This window comes from Salmo salar, chromosome ssa01 (genome assembly GCF_905237065.1).
Source record: "Salmo salar chromosome ssa01, Ssal_v3.1, whole genome shotgun sequence".
NCBI lineage: Eukaryota > Metazoa > Chordata > Actinopteri > Salmoniformes > Salmonidae > Salmo > Salmo salar.
The window spans coordinates 6,222,421-6,238,929 of NC_059442.1; the positions used below are offsets into that span (position 1 = coordinate 6,222,421).

The 16,509-nt window shown below is 47.5% G+C and overlaps 1 protein-coding gene across 5 annotated transcripts in view; it reads right to left on the reverse strand.

The window, feature by feature from the left end:
• Nucleotides 1-16,509, reverse strand: part of map4k5 (mitogen-activated protein kinase kinase kinase kinase 5) — a 148,013-nt gene that overhangs the window by 64,713 nt on the left and 66,791 nt on the right. For 3 of the 5 annotated variants that reach the window (XM_045709575.1, XM_045709445.1, XM_045709517.1), the window contains 6 exons: nucleotides 13,576-13,660; nucleotides 13,404-13,483; nucleotides 11,888-11,948; nucleotides 7,794-7,796; nucleotides 6,589-6,703; nucleotides 5,038-5,096 (listed from right to left, as the gene is read on the reverse strand). In XM_045709575.1, the coding sequence (XP_045565531.1) occupies nucleotides 5,038-5,096; nucleotides 6,589-6,703; nucleotides 7,794-7,796; nucleotides 11,888-11,948; nucleotides 13,404-13,483; nucleotides 13,576-13,660 (403 nt within the window). The remainder of the gene's footprint in view (nucleotides 1-5,037; nucleotides 5,097-6,588; nucleotides 6,704-7,793; nucleotides 7,797-11,887; nucleotides 11,949-13,403; nucleotides 13,484-13,575; nucleotides 13,661-16,509) is intronic. The other 2 variants (XM_045709476.1, XM_045709553.1) reach the window with 1 other exon arrangement.

The following is a 16,509-nucleotide window of genomic DNA, read 5'->3' on the forward strand; positions in this document are numbered from 1 at the left end:
GTTGAGGGGTACAGCTGCTCTAGGAACTAGACAGGGGTTGAGGGGTACAGCTGCTGTAGGAACTAGACAGGGGTTGAAGGGTACAGCTGCTCTAGGAACTAGTGGTTGAGGGGTACAGCTGCTGTAGGAACTAGACAGGGGTTGAGGGGTACAGCTGGTCTAGGAACTAGACAGGGGTTGAGGGGTACAGCTGCTCTAGGAACTAGACAGGGGTTGAGGGGTACAGCTGCTGTAGGAACTAGTGGTTGAGGGGTACAGCTGGTCTAGGAACTAGACAGGGGTTGAGGGGTACAGCTGGTCTAGGAACTAGACAGTGGTTGAGGGGTACAGCTGGTCTAGGAACTAGACAGTGGTTGAGGGGTACAGCTGCTATAGGAACTAGACAGTGGTTGAGGGGTACAGCTGGTCTAGGCACTAGACAGTGGTTGAGGGGTACAGCTGGTCTAGGAACTAGACAGGGGTTGAGGGGTACAGCTGCTATAGGAACTAGACAGGGGTTGAGGGATACAGCTGCTGTAGGAACTAGACAGGGGTTGAGGGGTACAGCTGCTGTAGGAACTAGTGGTTGAGGGGTACAGCTGCTGTAGGAACTAGACAGTGGTTGAGGGGTACAGCTGGTCTAGGAACTAGACAGGGGTTGAGGGGTACAGCTGCTCTAGGAACTAGACAGGGGTTGAGGGGTACAGCTGCTGTAGAAACTAGACAGGGGTTGAGGGGTACAGCTGCTCTAGGAACTAGACAGGGGTTGAGGGGTACAGCTGCTGTAGGAACTAGACAGTGGTTGAGGGGTACAGCTGCTGTAGGAACTAGACAGGGGTTGAGGGGTACAGCTGCTGTAGGAACTAGACAGGGGTTGAGGGGTACAGCTGGTCTAGGAACTAGAAAGTGGTTGAGGGGTACAGCTGGTCTAGGAACTAGACAGTGGTTGAGGGGTACAGCTGCTATAGGAACTAGACAGTGGTTGAGGGGTACAGCTGGTCTAGGAACTAGACAGGGGTTGAGGGGTACAGCTGGTCTAGGAACTAGACAGTGGTTGAGGGGTACAGCTGCTGTAGGAACTAGACAGTGGTTGAGGGGTACAGCTGGTCTAGGAACTAGACAGGGGTTGAGGGGTACATCTGCTGTAGGAACTAGACAGGGGTTGAGGGGTACAGCTGCTGTAGGAACTAGTGGTTGAGGGGTACAGCTGGTCTAGGAACTAGACAGGGGTTGAGGGGTACAGCTGCTGTAGGAACTAGACAGTGGTTGAGGGGTACAGCTGGTCTAGGAACTAGACAGGCGTTGAGGGGTACAGCTGCTGTAGGAACTAGACAGTGGTTGAGGGGTACAGCTGGTCTAGGAACTAGACAGGGGTTGAGGGGTACAGCTGCTGTAGGAACTAGACAGTGGTTGAGGGGTAAAGCTGCTATAGGAACTAGACAGGGGTTGAGGGGTACAGCTGCTGTAGGAACTAGACAGGGGTTGAGGGGTACAGCTGCTGTAGGAACTAGTGGTTGAGGGGTACAGCTGCTGTAGGAACTAGACAGTGGTTGAGGGGTACAGCTGGTCTAGGAACTAGACAGGGGTTGAGGGGTACAGCTGCTCTAGGAACTAGACAGGGGTTGAGGGGTACAGCTGCTGTAGAAACTAGACAGGGGTTGAGGGGTACAGCTGCTCTAGGAACTAGACAGGGGTTGAGGGGTACAGCTGCTGTAGGAACTAGACAGTGGTTGAGGGGTACAGCTGCTGTAGGAACTAGACAGGGGTTGAGGGGTACAGCTGCTCTATGAACTAGTGGTTGAGGGGTACAGCTGCTGTAGGAACTAGTGGTTGAGGGGTACAGCTGCAGTAGGAACTAGTGGTTGAGGGGTACAGCTGCAGTAGGAACTAGTGGTTGAGGGGTACAGCTGCTGTAGGAACTAGTGGTTGAGGGGTACAGCTGCTCTAGGAACTAGTGGTTGAGGGGTACAGCTGGTCTAGGAACTAGACAGGGGTTGAGGGGTACAGCTGGTCTAGGAACTAGACAGGGGTTGAGGGGTACAGCTGGTCTAGGAACTAGACAGGGGTTGAGGGGTACAGCTGGTCTAGGAACTAGACAGGGGTTGAGGGGTACAGCTGCTCTAGGAACTAGTGGTTGAGGGGTACAGCTGCTGTAGGAACTAGTGGTTGAGGGGTACAGCTGCTGTAGGAACTAGTGGTTGAGGGGTACAGCTGCTGTAGCAAGTAGTGGTTGAGGGGTACAGCTGCTGTAGGAAGTAGTGGTTGAGGGGTACAGCTGGTCTAGGAACTAGACAGGGGTTGAGGGGTACAGCTGCTGTAGGAACTAGACAGGGGTTGAGGGGTACAGCTGCTGTAGGAACTAGTGGTTGAGGGGTACAGCTGCAGTAGGAACTAGTGGTTGAGGGGTACAGCTGCAGTAGGAACTAGTGGTTGAGGGGTACAGCTGCTGTAGGAACTAGTGGTTGAGGGGTACAGCTGCTGTAGGAACTAGTGGTTGAGGGGTACAGCTGCTCTAGGAACTAGACAGTGGTTGAGGGGTACAGCTGGTCTAGGAACTAGACAGGGGTTGAGGGGTACAGCTGGTCTAGGAACTAGACAGGGGTTGAGGGGTACAGCTGGTCTAGGAACTAGACAGGGGTTGAGGGGTACAGCTGCTCTAGGAACTAGTGGTTGAGGGGTACAGCTGCTGTAGGAACTAGTGGTTGAGGGGTACAGCTGCTGTAGGAACTAGTGGTTGAGGGGTACAGCTGCTGTAGGAACTAGTGGTTGAGGGGTACAGCTGCTGTAGGAACTAGTGGTTGAGGGGTACAGCTGCTGTAGGAACTAGTGGTTGAGGGGTACAGCTGGTCTAGGAACTAGTGGTTGAGGGGTACAGCTGCTCTAGGAACAAGTGGTTGAGGGGTACAGCTGCTGTAGGAACTAGTGGTTGAGGGGTACAGCTGCTATAGGAACTAGTGGTTGAGGGGTACAGCTGCTGTAGGAACTAGTGGTTGAGGGGTACAGCTGCTGTAGGAACTAGTGGTTGAGGGGTACAGCTGCTCTAGGAACTAGTGGTTGAGGGGTACAGCTGCTCTAGGAACTAGTGGTTGAGGGGTACAGCTGCTCTAGGAACTAGTGGTTGAGGGGTACAGCTGCTCTAGGAACTAGTGGTTGAGGGGTACAGCTGCTATAGGAACTAGTGGTTGAGGGGTACAGCTGCTGTAGGAACTAGTGGTTGAGGGGTACAGCTGGTCTAGGAACTAGTGGTTGAGGGGTACAGCTGCTGTAGGAACTAGTGGTTGAGGGGTACAGCTGCTGTAGGAACTAGTGGTTGAGGGGTACAGCTGCTCTAGGAACTAGACAGGGGTTGAGGGGTACAGCTGCTGTAGGAAGTAGACAGGGGTTGAGGGGTACAGCTGCTGTAGGAACTAGTGGTTGAGGGGTACAGCTGGTCTAGGAACTAGTGGTTGAGGGGTACACCTGCTGTAGGAACTAGTGGTTGAGGGGTACAGCTGCTCTAGGAACTAGTGGTTGAGGGGTACAGCTGCTGTAGGAACTAGTGGTTGAGGGGTACAGCTGGTCTAGGAACTAGACAGGGGTTGAGGGGTACAGCTGCTGTAGGAACTAGTGGTTGAGGGGTACACCTGCTGTAGGAACTAGTGGTTGAGGGGTACAGCTGCTCTAGGAACTAGTGGTTGAGGGGTACAGCTGCTGTAGGAACTAGTGGTTGAGGGGTACAGCTGCTGTAGGAACTAGACAGGGGTTGAGGGGTACAGCTGCTGTAGGAACTAGTGGTTGAGGGGTACAGCTGCTGTAGGAACTAGTGGTTGAGGGGTACAGCTGCTGTAGGAACTAGTGGTTGAGGGGTACAGCTGCTCTAGGAACTAGTGGTTGAGGGGTACAGCTGCTCTAGGAACAAGTGGTTGAGGGGTACAGCTGCTCTAGGAACTAGTGGTTGAGGGGTACAGCTGCTGTAGGAACTAGTGGTTGAGGGGTACAGCTGCTCTAGGAACTAGTGGTTGAGGGGTACAGCTGGTCTAGGAACTAGTGGTTGAGGGGTACAGCTGGTCTAGGAACTAGTGGTTGAGGGGTACAGCTGGTCTAGGAACTAGTGGTTGAGGGGTACAGCTGCTGTAGGAACTAGTGGTTGAGGGGTACAGCTGGTCTAGGAACTAGTGGTTGAGGGGTACAGCTGCTGTAGGAACTAGTGGTTGAGGGGTACAGCTGCTGTAGGAACTAGTGGTTGAGGGGTACAGCTGCTCTAGGAACTAGACAGGGGTTGAGGGGTACAGCTGCTGTAGGAACTAGTGGTTGAGGGGTACAGCTGGTCTAGGAACTAGTGGTTGAGGGGTACAGCTGCTGTAGGAACTAGTGGTTGAGGGGTACAGCTGCTCTAGGAACTAGTGGTTGAGGGGTACAGCTGCTCTAGGAACTAGTGGTTAAGGGGTACAGCTGCTCTAGGAACTAGACAGGGGTTGAGGGGTACAGCTGCTGTAGGAACTAGTGGTTGAGGGGTACAGCTGCTGTAGGAACTAGTGGTTGAGGGGTACAGCTGCTCTAGGAACTAGTGGTTGAGGGGTACAGCTGCTGTAGGAACTAGTGGTTGAGGGGTACAGCTGCTCTAGGAACTAGACAGGGGTTGAGGGGTACAGCTGCTGTAGGAACTAGTGGTTGAGGGGTACAGCTGGTCTAGGAACTAGTGGTTGAGGGGTACAGCTGCTGTAGGAACTAGTGGTTGAGGGGTACAGCTGCTCTAGGAACTAGTGGTTGAGGGGTACAGCTGCTCTAGGAACTAGTGGTTGAGGGGTACAGCTGCTCTAGGAACTAGTGGTTAAGGGGTACAGCTGCTCTAGGAACTAGACAGGGGTTGAGGGGTACAGCTGCTGTAGGAACTAGACAGGGGTTGAGGGGTACAGCTGCTGTAGGAACTAGACAGGGGTTGAGGGGTACAGCTGCTCTAGGAACTAGTGGTTGAGGGGTACAGCTGCTGCAGGAACTAGACAGGGGTTGAGGGGTACAGCTGCTCTAGGAACTAGACAGGGGTTGAGGGGTATAGCTGCTCTAGCATAGTAAACGTACCAATGCAGCACTTGTGACAGCCCTTTGTGTCTGGGATCTTCGTTGTCAAGGCAAACCTCCTGCAGAGAGGAAACAGCCAGTCAGTCTGGATCAACACTCAGTCATACGGTGATTGGAGAGTGGTGTGGTGAACTGTAGAAATAGAACGACTAGATCGGGAACATCCCCCCCAGACCACAGCAATTTGACTGTAGGCTCATGTCCGTATTATTATTTCTATAATTTTAGTGATCTGTAAGGTGAAGAGAATAGGTCCCTCTCTCTCACTGGGGATCCAATAGAATAGAATAGGTCCCTCTCTCTCACTGGGGATCCAATAGAATAGGTCCCTCTCTCTCACTGGGGATCCAATAGAATAGGTCCCTCTCTCTCACTGGGGATCCAATAGAATAGGTCCCTCTCTCTCACTGGGGATCCAATAGAATAGGTCCCTCTCTCTCACTGGGGACCCAATAGAATAGGTCCCTCTCTCTCACTGGGGATCCAATAGAATAGGTCCCTCTCTCTCACTGGGGATCCAATAGAATAGAATAGGTCCCTCTCTCTCACTGAGGATCCAATAGAATAGGTCCCTCTCTCTCACTGGGGACCCAATAGAATAGGTCCCTCTCTCTCACTGGGGATCCAATAGAATAGAATAGGTCCCTCTCTCTCACTGGGGATCCAATAAAATAGGTCCCTCTCTCTCACTGGGGATCCAATAGAATAGGTCCCTCTCTCTCACTGGGGATCCAATAGAATAGGTCCCTCTCTCTCACTGGGGATCCAATACAATAGAATAGGTCCCTCTCTCTCACTGGGGATCCAATAGAATAGGTCCCTTTCTCTCACTGGGGATCCAATAGAATAGAATAGGTCCCTCTCTCTCACTGGGGATCCAATACAATAGAATAGGTCCCTCTCTCTCACTGGGGATCCAATAGAATAGGTCCCTCTCTCTCACTGGGGACCCAATAGAATAGGTCCCTCTCTCTCATTGGGGACCCAATAGAATAGAATAGGTCCCTCTCTCTCACTGGGGACCCAATAGAATAGGTCCCTCTCTCTCACTGGGGATCCAATAGAATAGAATAGGTCCCTCTCTCTCACTGGGGACCCAATAGAATAGAATAGGTCCCTTTCTCTCACTGGGGATCCAATAGAATAGAATAGGTCCCTTTCTCTCACTGGGGATCCAATACAATAGAATAGGTCCCTCTCTCTCACTGGGGATCCAATACAATAGAATAGGTCCCTCTCTCTCACTGGGGATCCAATAGAATAGGTCCCTCTCTCTCACTGGGGACCCAATAGAATAGGTCCCTCTCTCTCACTGGGGACCCAATAGAATAGAATAGGTCCCTCTCTCTCACTGGGGATCCAATAGAATAGAATAGGTCCCTCTCTCTCACTGGGGATCCAATAGAATAGGTCCCTCTCTCTCACTGGGGATCCAATAGAACAGAATAGGTCCTTTTCTCTCACCGTGGAACTAATAGAATAGGTCCCACTCTTGCGTCTGGGTTCCATTAAATCGAGTGAGTGAGAGGATGTAGTGTGTGCGTGTCTCACCTAGGTAAGATCTTGTCTGGGAAGCGGTGTGTCTGGAACTGAGAGGCGAGGCCAGGCTTCTTCAGCTGCTCAAACAGTCCAATCAGGTTGTGAGAGTACAGCTGGAAGGTCTTTCCTGTGATCACATATGAAACAAGTTAGCATCACATTATAGGAAGAAGACCGATAAGTCCCAAATGGCACCCTATTCCCTATATAGTGCACTACTTAGTCCCAAATGGCACCCTATTCCCTACAGGGCTCTGATCAAAAGTAGTGCACTACATGAGAAATAATGTGCCATTTAGGTCACCAGACATGGAGTCCTTTCTGGGGTCACAGACATCTCTTACAGTGTTTTACGACATCCCGTTATAGTGGAACAAACCAAAGACAACACTAAGATAGATTGAAGGATGGAAAGAGGATATATTGCAGAAACATGTTATTACAAGTGTAGATGTATTCATCATCAACAGCAAATTAGCTTTAAGGAACCAGCGTGAAATGATATGCACTTTAACCTTAACATAAAAGGGCTGGGATCTGCTGGATGGGAGCTAGCTTGATGTTTAGATAGGGGTATGGGTTACAAAATTCTGGGAACTTTCCCAAAATATCCAGGTTTTTCTGAAATCCTTGGTTGGAGGATTCCTGGATTTCCTGATTATCCCATTCTAATTCCAGGAATCTCCTAACTGGAATTTCTGGAAAACCTTGGGAATTTTGAGAAAAGTAAAAAATGTTGTAACTTTTACACCATTTTTGTGATATCCAATTACTAGTGATGACCTTGTCTCGTCGCTGCAACTCCCCAACAGGCTCGGGAGAGGCGAAGGTCGGGACACGTGTCCTCCGAAAGATGACCTGCCATTCCGCTCTGCTTCTTAACACACTACTCGATTAACCCGGAAGTCGCTGTGGCAATGTGACGGTGGAAACACCGTGTGACTGACGTCCGAAGTCAGCTTGCAGATGCCTGGCTTACCACAAGGAGTCGCTAGAGCGTGATGAGCCAAGGAAAGCTCCGCCGGTCAAACCCTCCCCTAACCCAAAACGGTGGGATCGAACCGCAGGCTGTAGTGGCGCCTCAGCACTGCGATGCCTTAGAGTGCTGCGCCACTCAGGAGACCAGAACTTTTAGAAACTTAATGGAATTTTATAATTCTAGTTACAGGTAATATACAATACAGGGGTGTAACTGTGACGATGATGATGGTGATTACCTTCTGATGAAGCCGGTTAGTAGAATACCAAAATCAAGCCAGACCAGAGAAGAGAGCAGAGGAGAGGTGAGAAGGAGGGACAGAGTCCAAGAGGAAGAGAGGACAAGAAATCAGAGATTACATTTACTCTGAGCCGAGGCATAGGCCTACTTTAGCTTTATGGTAGGATGCACAACAGTACAATTAAGTTTACCTAGTATTAATTTACAATAAGTAAGAAACGCTTACTTTCACTTTCTTACAACAGAGCAGCGTGTAGAGAAATTCAACAGTGGTTAAAACACAGATATACCACACATGGTACAGATTAGAGGCCTTCACGGGTCCATAAAAGAAATGAACCTGGGGGCTTTCCCTCCAGACCCAATATGCATAATTATTATAAAATGTTTTATACAGAGACCCCGTTCCCAACGGACAACGAGGCCCGTTCCGTATAGACCTGGTAGGATCCAGAGGAGATGTGAGAGAGATTTGTGAGGGAAGCAGCAGAAAAAAAAAGTCAATTTTGAAGCTACTTTATTAACCGGAGCTGATAAAGTGCGATGGAGGAGGTAGAAAGTGGTGAATCTCTAGCTGGGGTTGTGCTGTGTGTGTTTAAAGCTACTGTGAGTGTGAGCAAGTGACACGAGGAACAGGGAGAGGGAGAGACAGCAACCAACCAAGCCAACTCACGCTATAGCTTCCATAGCTAGGTTATTTATCATAAAATATGATTACCTAGTACCTGTCTTGACTGTATCAAACTGGGAGAAGCTAGTTAAGCTAACTAGCTAGCTAGGCTAAATTGGAGGTTGCATGTGCTTTCTAGTCCTACACAGTTACAAACAACAACAACGCCATTCAGAATATCAAGTAGGAGCCTACCGGTTGGCTCTTGGTCATCTTCTCTAAATTTTAATTCCATCTTCCATTGATTAGATATCTCCTAACATTTGTCCCCCCCCCCACCACCCCCAAGGAGGCTCTATGACTGTAGTCTATTGATGTATGTTTGACCAAGAAAACATTACACGTGCCACTCTCGTGAAACGCAAGAGCAGCAGCATAAATTACACGTACCCGTGAGAAACAGATCCGATCCAGAACAGTGATATTATTTACAATTCTGTATCCGGATCCGAATCGGGAACCGGATCGGGCCTCGGGTACAGGTGGATGCATGAAGACCTCTAGTACAGATGAGCTATATACATTGAGCCATGCATAAACTAACGACAGTTTGAGTCTTTCTCAGAGAAAAATGGTTCAATTCTACTTTCAGGTCTTACACTATATATACAAAAGTATGGGGACACACCTTCAAATTAGTGGATTCGGCCATTTCAGCCACAATCGTTGCTGACAGGTGTATAAAAATCGAGCACACAGCCATGCAATCTCCATAGACAAACATTGGCAGTAGAATGGCCTTACTTAAGAGCTCAGTGACCGTCATAGGATGCCACCTTTCCAACAAGTCAGTCCGTCAAATTTCTGCCCTGCTAGAGCTGCCCCCGGTCAACTAAGTGATGTTATTGTGAAGTAGAAACGTCTAGGAGCAACAACGGCTCAGCCGCAAAGTGGTAGGTGACACAAGCTCTCAGAACGGGACAGCCAAGTGCTGATGCGCGTAAAAATATAATCTGTCCTCAATTGCAACACTCACTACCGAGTTCCAAACTGCCTCTGGAAGCAACGTCAGCACAATAACTGTTCATCGGGAGCTTCATGAAATAGGTCTCCATGGCCGAGCAGCCGCATACGAGCCTAAGATCACCATGCGCAATGCCAAGCGTCGGCTGGAGTGGTGTAAAGCTCGCCGCCATTTAGACTCTTAAGCAGTGGAAACGCGTTCTCTGGAGTGATGAATTACGTTTCTCAATCTGGCAGTCCAACGAACGAATCTTGGTTTGGCGGATGCCAGTAGAACGGTACCTGGCCCAATGCAGTGCCCTACTGTAAAGTTTGGTGGTGGAGGAACAATGGTCTGGGGCTGTTTTTCATGGTTCGGGCTAGGCCCCTTAGTTCCAGTGAAGGGGAAATCTTAACACTACAGCATTCAATGACATTATAGATGATTCTGTGCATCCAACTTTCTAGTAACAGTTTGGGGAAGGCCCTTTCCTGTTTCAGCATGACAATGTCCCCGTGCACAAAGCGAGGTCCATACAGAAATGGTTTGTTGAGATCGGTGTGGAAGAACTTCACTGGGCTGCACAGAACTCAACCCCATCGAACACCTTTGGCATGAATAGGAACCAGGCCTAATCGCTCAAACGTCAGTGTCCGACCTCACTAATGCTCTTGCGGCTGAATGGAAGCAAGTCCCTGCAGCAATTTTCCAACATCTAGTTGAAAGCCTTCCCAGACAAGTGGAGGCTGTTATAGCAGCAAAAGAGGGGACCAACTCCATATTAAAATGACCAATGATTTTGGAATGAGTTGTTCGACGAATAGGTGTCCACATACTTTTGATCATGAGGTGTATCATCTGTCCAAACTATCTACATTGCTACTGTAACCAGGAGTCTTCACAACCACTGGTCCGTACAAAATGCCTTATTTATTCCACACAGCAGTAGGCCATAAAGACAGGACTCACAATAATATGCAGTCAAGCGCTTCTTATGAGGGTTTTCATCCAAAAGCTTCTAAACAGCCTGCTACTTCTGGTCTATAAATAGCTATGAGGTGATTGTATTTACAGTATGGTGTGTAGATACCAGGTAAAGGAACTGTTCCTGTAGAATAGTTATGAGGTGATTGTATTTACAGTCAGATGACAGCAAAACAAAGCTGCAGGTTATTATAGCACCATGTACAGCAGATGGCTGTGATTGATACCACCTCTCAGACAGCAGTACAGCAGGTTATTATAGCACCATGTCCAGCAGCTGGCTGTGATTGATACCACCTCTCAGACAGCAGTACAGCAGGTTATTATAGCACCATGTCCAGCAGCTGGCTGTGATTGATACCACCTCTCAGACTGCAGTACAGCAGGTTATTATAGCACCATGTCCAGCAGCTGGCTGTGATTGATACCACCTCTCAGACAGCAGTACAGCAGGTTATTATAGCACCATGTCCAGCAGCTGGCTGTGATTGATACCACCTCTCAGACAGCAGTACAGCAGGTTATTATAGCACCATGTCCAGCAGATGGCTGTGATTGATACCACCTCTCAGACTGCAGTACAGCAGGTTATTATAGCACCATGTCCAGCAGCTGGCTGTGATTGATACCACCTCTCAGACAGCAGTACAGCAGGTTATTATAGCACCATGTCCAGCAGCTGGCTGTGATTGATACCACCTCTCAGACTGCAGTACAGCAGGTTATTATAGCACCATGTCCAGCAGCTGGCTGTGATTGATACCACCTCTCAGACTGCAGTACAGCAGGTTATTATAGCACCATGTCCAGCAGCTGGCTGTGATTGATACCACCTCTCAGACTGCAGTACAGCAGGTTATTATAGCACCATGTCCAGCAGCTGGCTGTGATTGATACCGCCTCTCAGACTGCAGTACAGCAGGTTATTATAGCACCATGTCCAGCAGCTGGCTGTGATTGATACCACCTCTCAGACTGCAGTACAGCAGGTTATTATAGCACCATGTCCAGCAGCTGGCTGTGATTGATACCGCCTCTCAGACTGCAGTACAGCAGGTTATTATAGCACCATGTCCAGCAGCTGGCTGTGATTGATACCACCTCTCAGACTGCAGTACAGCAGGTTATTATAGCACCATGTCCAGCAGCTGGCTGTGATTGATACCACCTCTCAGACTGCAGTACAGCAGGTTATTATAGCACCATGTCCAGCAGCTGGCTGTGATTGATACCGCCTCTCAGACAGCAGTACAGCAGGTTATTATAGCACCATGTCCAGCAGCTGGCTGTGATTGATACCACCTCTCAGACTGCAGTACAGCAGGTTATTATAGCACCATGTCCAGCAGCTGGCTGTGATTGATACCACCTCTCAGACTGCAGTACAGCAGGTTATTATAGCACCATGTCCAGCAGCTGGCTGTGATTGATACCACCTCTCAGACTGCAGTACAGCAGGTTGTTGTTGATACCTGTATCTGTCCTACTGACTCACCTGACAGAGACATCAGGTTGTTGTTGATGATGTAGAGCCAGGTACACTTCCTGGGGAACAGCTAGAGGAGGAACATAACATAATAAAACATTCAATACTCACTGTTGAAACAGAACGATTCGGCAGTAGACAGTTTCATGGATTCAGACCTACAGTAACTAAGACTTAAGATGAGGTAAAAATGAGTGTAGACATGTTAATAGCTATATTTATTGAGGATGTTCATCTTTCCCTTTCAAGACGATTCGTATCTTGCTCGATACACGGGCTCCGATACGTTTTAGTTTGAAACGTCATTTACAAAATAGCTATGACATAGTTTTGCTATATATTCATTGGTTTTGTCTTACAACTCCATCTCCAAATCAAATGGTTTTGACCAGTTTTTTTTACAGAGTGATCTTCTCTTCGGCCATACAGTGTACCTCACCAAAAGTAATCGCTGTCCTCGTTATGAAATGATCAACTTTTACACTGTATATCTAAAAATTATATATATATATATATATATATATATATAGAATGTCGTCTCTATACACACACACACACACCGAGTAGACAAAACATTAAGAACACCTGCTCTTTCCATGACAGACTGACCAGGTGAAAGCTATGATCCCTTATTGATGTCATCTCTTAAATCCACTTCAATCAGTGTAGATGAAGGGGAGAGGAGATGGGTTAAAGAAGGATTTTTAAGCCTCGAGGCAATTGAGACATGGATTGTGTATGTGCCATTCAGAGGGTGAATGGGCAAAACAAAATATTTAAGTGCCTTTGAGCGGGTTACGGAAGTAGGTGCCAGGCACACCAGTTTGTGTCAAGAACTGCAACACAGTGGTGGGAAAAAGTACAACAGTTTAAAAAAAGATACCTTAATAGAAAATGACTCAAGTAAAAGTCACCCAGTAAAATACTACTTGAGTAAAAGTCTAAAAGTATTTGGTTTTAAATATACTTAAGTATCAAAAGTAAATGGAATTGATAAAATGTACTTAAGTATCAAAAGTAAAAGTTAAAATATAAACCATTTCAAATTCCTTATATTACGCAAACCAGACGGTACAATTTTTTGTATATTTAAAAAAAATAATAATGATAAAAAAAAAAAAATAATTGACAGCCAGGGGCACACTCCAACATAATTTACAAACGAAGCATTTGTGTTTAGTGAGTCCGCCAGATAAGAGGCAGTAGAGATGACCAGGGATGTGCTCTTGAATTGGACCATTCTCTCAAATGTAACGAGTACTTTTGGGTGTCAGGGGAAATGTATGGAGTAAAAAGTACATTAGAATCGGGGACCGCCGCGTATCGGGTGAATCGTTCCATCCCTAATATTTCTTAGTGCTGTGCCTACCACCGTATTTGATGGATTCAGTGACGGATTAAAGACTACAGACAGTAATATGTGCTTTCAGTTTGGTCCTATATATTTATGGTTCAACAAGACACAGTGGGTTTTATTAGTGTCAAAGCGAAGTTATCGTCGACATGATAACCCATGTGTTCCTACCTGTTCCATGGTGGCTTCATGCAGCTCATTCAGGTTGAGGGTATAAATACCATCCTCTGTCCCAAATATAAGGTATTGGTCTGGAAAACAGTACAAACAAATTGAATTGTCTGTGACACATACTCACTCTCTAACGTGTGTGTGTACAGTAGTTTATGTGTGTGTGTGTTACCTTTTGTATCCGGGTGTATCCACGACGTGGCACAGTTGATTTTCAGTGGACAGCCATCAAACACTTTGGAGAAACAGGCCCCCATCTAGAGTAGTGATGACACAAATATCAACAAACTGGGGTTCAGAGAGTTCACCTCCACCCAAAGTTGGTCTGGAAGACAGCAACCATAGAGAACATTCTGACCAGAGTAACCATAGAGAACATTCTGACCAGAGTAACCAGAGACGACATTCTGACCAGAGTAACCAGAGAGAACATTCTGACCAGAGTAACCAGAGAGAACATTCTGACCAGAGTAACCAGAGAGAAAATTCTGACCAGAGTAACCAGAGAGAACATTCTGACCAGAGTAACCAGAGACGACATTCTGACCAGAGTAACCAGAGACGACATTCTGACCAGAGTAACCATAGAGAACATTCTGACCAGAGTAACCAGAGAGAACATTCTGACCAGAGTAACCAGAGACGACATTCTGACCAGAGTAACCAGAGACGACATTCTGACCAGAGTAACCATAGAGAACATTCTGACCAGAGTAACCAGAGAGAACATTCTGACCAGAGTAACCAGAGAGAACATTCTGACCAGAGTAACCATAGAGAACATTCTGACCAGAGTAACCAGAGAGAACATTCTGACCAGAGTAACCAGAGACGACATTCTGACCAGAGTAACCAGACGACATTCTGACCAGAGTAACCATAGAGAACATTCTGACCAGAGTAACCAGAGAGAACATTCTGACCAGAGTAACCAGAGAGAACATTCTGACCAGAGTAACCAGAGAGAACATTCTGACCAGAGTAACCAGAGAGAACATTCTGACCAGAGTAACCAGAGAGAACATTCTGACCAGAGTAACCAGAGAGAACATTCTGACCAGAGTAACCATAGAGAACATTCTGACCAGAGTAACCAGAGACGACATTCTGACCAGAGTAACCAGAGACGACATTCTGACCAGAGTAACCAGAGAGGACATTCTGACCAGAGTAACCAGAGACGACATTCTGACCAGAGTAACCAGACGACATTCTGACCAGAGACGACATTCTGACCAGAGACGACATTCTGACCAGAGTAACCATAGAGAACATTCTGACCAGAGTAACCATAGACGACATTCTGACCAGAGTAACCAGACGACATTCTGACCAGAGTAACCAGAGAGAACATTCTGACCAGAGTAACCATAGAGAACATTCTGACCAGAGTAACCAGAGAGAACATTCTGACCAGAGTAACCAGAGAGAACATTCTGACCAGAGTAACCAGAGACGACATTCTGACCAGAGTAACCAGAGACGACATTCTGACCAGAGTAACCAGAGACGACATTCTGACCAGAGTAACCAGAGACGACATTCTGACCAGAGTAACCAGACGACATTCTGACCAGAGACGACATTCTGACCAGAGTAACCATAGAGAACATTCTGACCAGAGCAACCAGATGACATTCTGACCAGAGACGACATTCTGACCAGAGTAACCAGAGACGACATTCTGACCAGAGTAACCAGAGACGACATTCTGACCAGAGTAACCAGAGACGACATTCTGACCAGAGTAACCAGAGACGACATTCTGACCAGAGTAACCAGAGACGACATTCTGACCAGAGTAACCAGAGAGAACATTCTGACCAGAGTAACCAGAGACGACATTCTGACCAGAGTAACCAGAGACGACATTCTGACCAGAGTAACCAGACACGACATTCTGACCAGAGTAACCAGACGACATTCTGACCAGAGTAACCAGAGAGAACATTCTGACCAGAGTAACCAGAGAGAACATTCTGACCAGAGTAACCAGAGAGAACATTCTGACCAGAGTAACCAGAGACGACATTCTGACCAGAGTAACCAGAGACGACATTCTGACCAGAGTAACCAGAGACGACATTCTGACCAGAGTAACCAGAGACGACATTCTGACCAGAGTAACCAGAGACGACATTCTGACCAGAGTAACCAGAGACGACATTCTGACCAGAGTAACCATAGAGAACATTCTGACCAGAGTAACCATAGAGAACATTCTGACCAGAGTAACCATAGAGAACATTCTGACCAGAGTAACCAGAGAGAACATTCTGACCAGAGTAACCAGAGACGACATTCTGACCAGAGTAACCAGAGAGAACATTCTGACCAGAGTAACCAGAGACGACATTCTGACCAGAGTAACCAGAGAGAACATTCTGACCAGAGTAACCAGAGAGAACATTCTGACCAGAGTAACCAGAGACGACATTCTGACCAGAGTAACCAGAGAGAACATTCTGACCAGAGTAACCAGAGAGAACATTCTGACCAGAGTAACCAGAGACGACATTCTGACCAGAGTAACCAGAGACGACATTCTGACCAGAGTAACCATAGAGAACATTCTGACCAGAGTAACCATAGACGACATTCTGACCAGAGTAACCAGAGACGACATTCTGACCAGAGTAACCAGACGACATTCTGACCAGAGTAACCAGACGACATTCTGACCAGAGTAACCAGACGACATTCTGACCAGAGTAACCAGAGAGAACATTCTGACCAGAGTAACCAGAGACGACATTCTGACCAGAGTAACCAGAGACGACATTCTGACCAGAGTAACCAGAGACGACATTCTGACCAGAGTAACCAGAGACGACATTCTGACCAGAGTAACCAGAGAGAACATTCTGACCAGAGTAACCAGAGAGAACATTCTGACCAGAGTAACCAGAGAGAACATTCTGACCAGAGTAACCAGAGAGAACATTCTGACCAGAGTAACCAGAGACGACATTCTGACCAGAGTAACCAGAGACGACATTCTGACCAGAGTAACCATAGACGACATTCTGACCAGAGTAACCATAGAGAACATTCTGACCAGAGTAACCAGACGACATTCTGACCAGAGTAACCAGAGAGAACATTC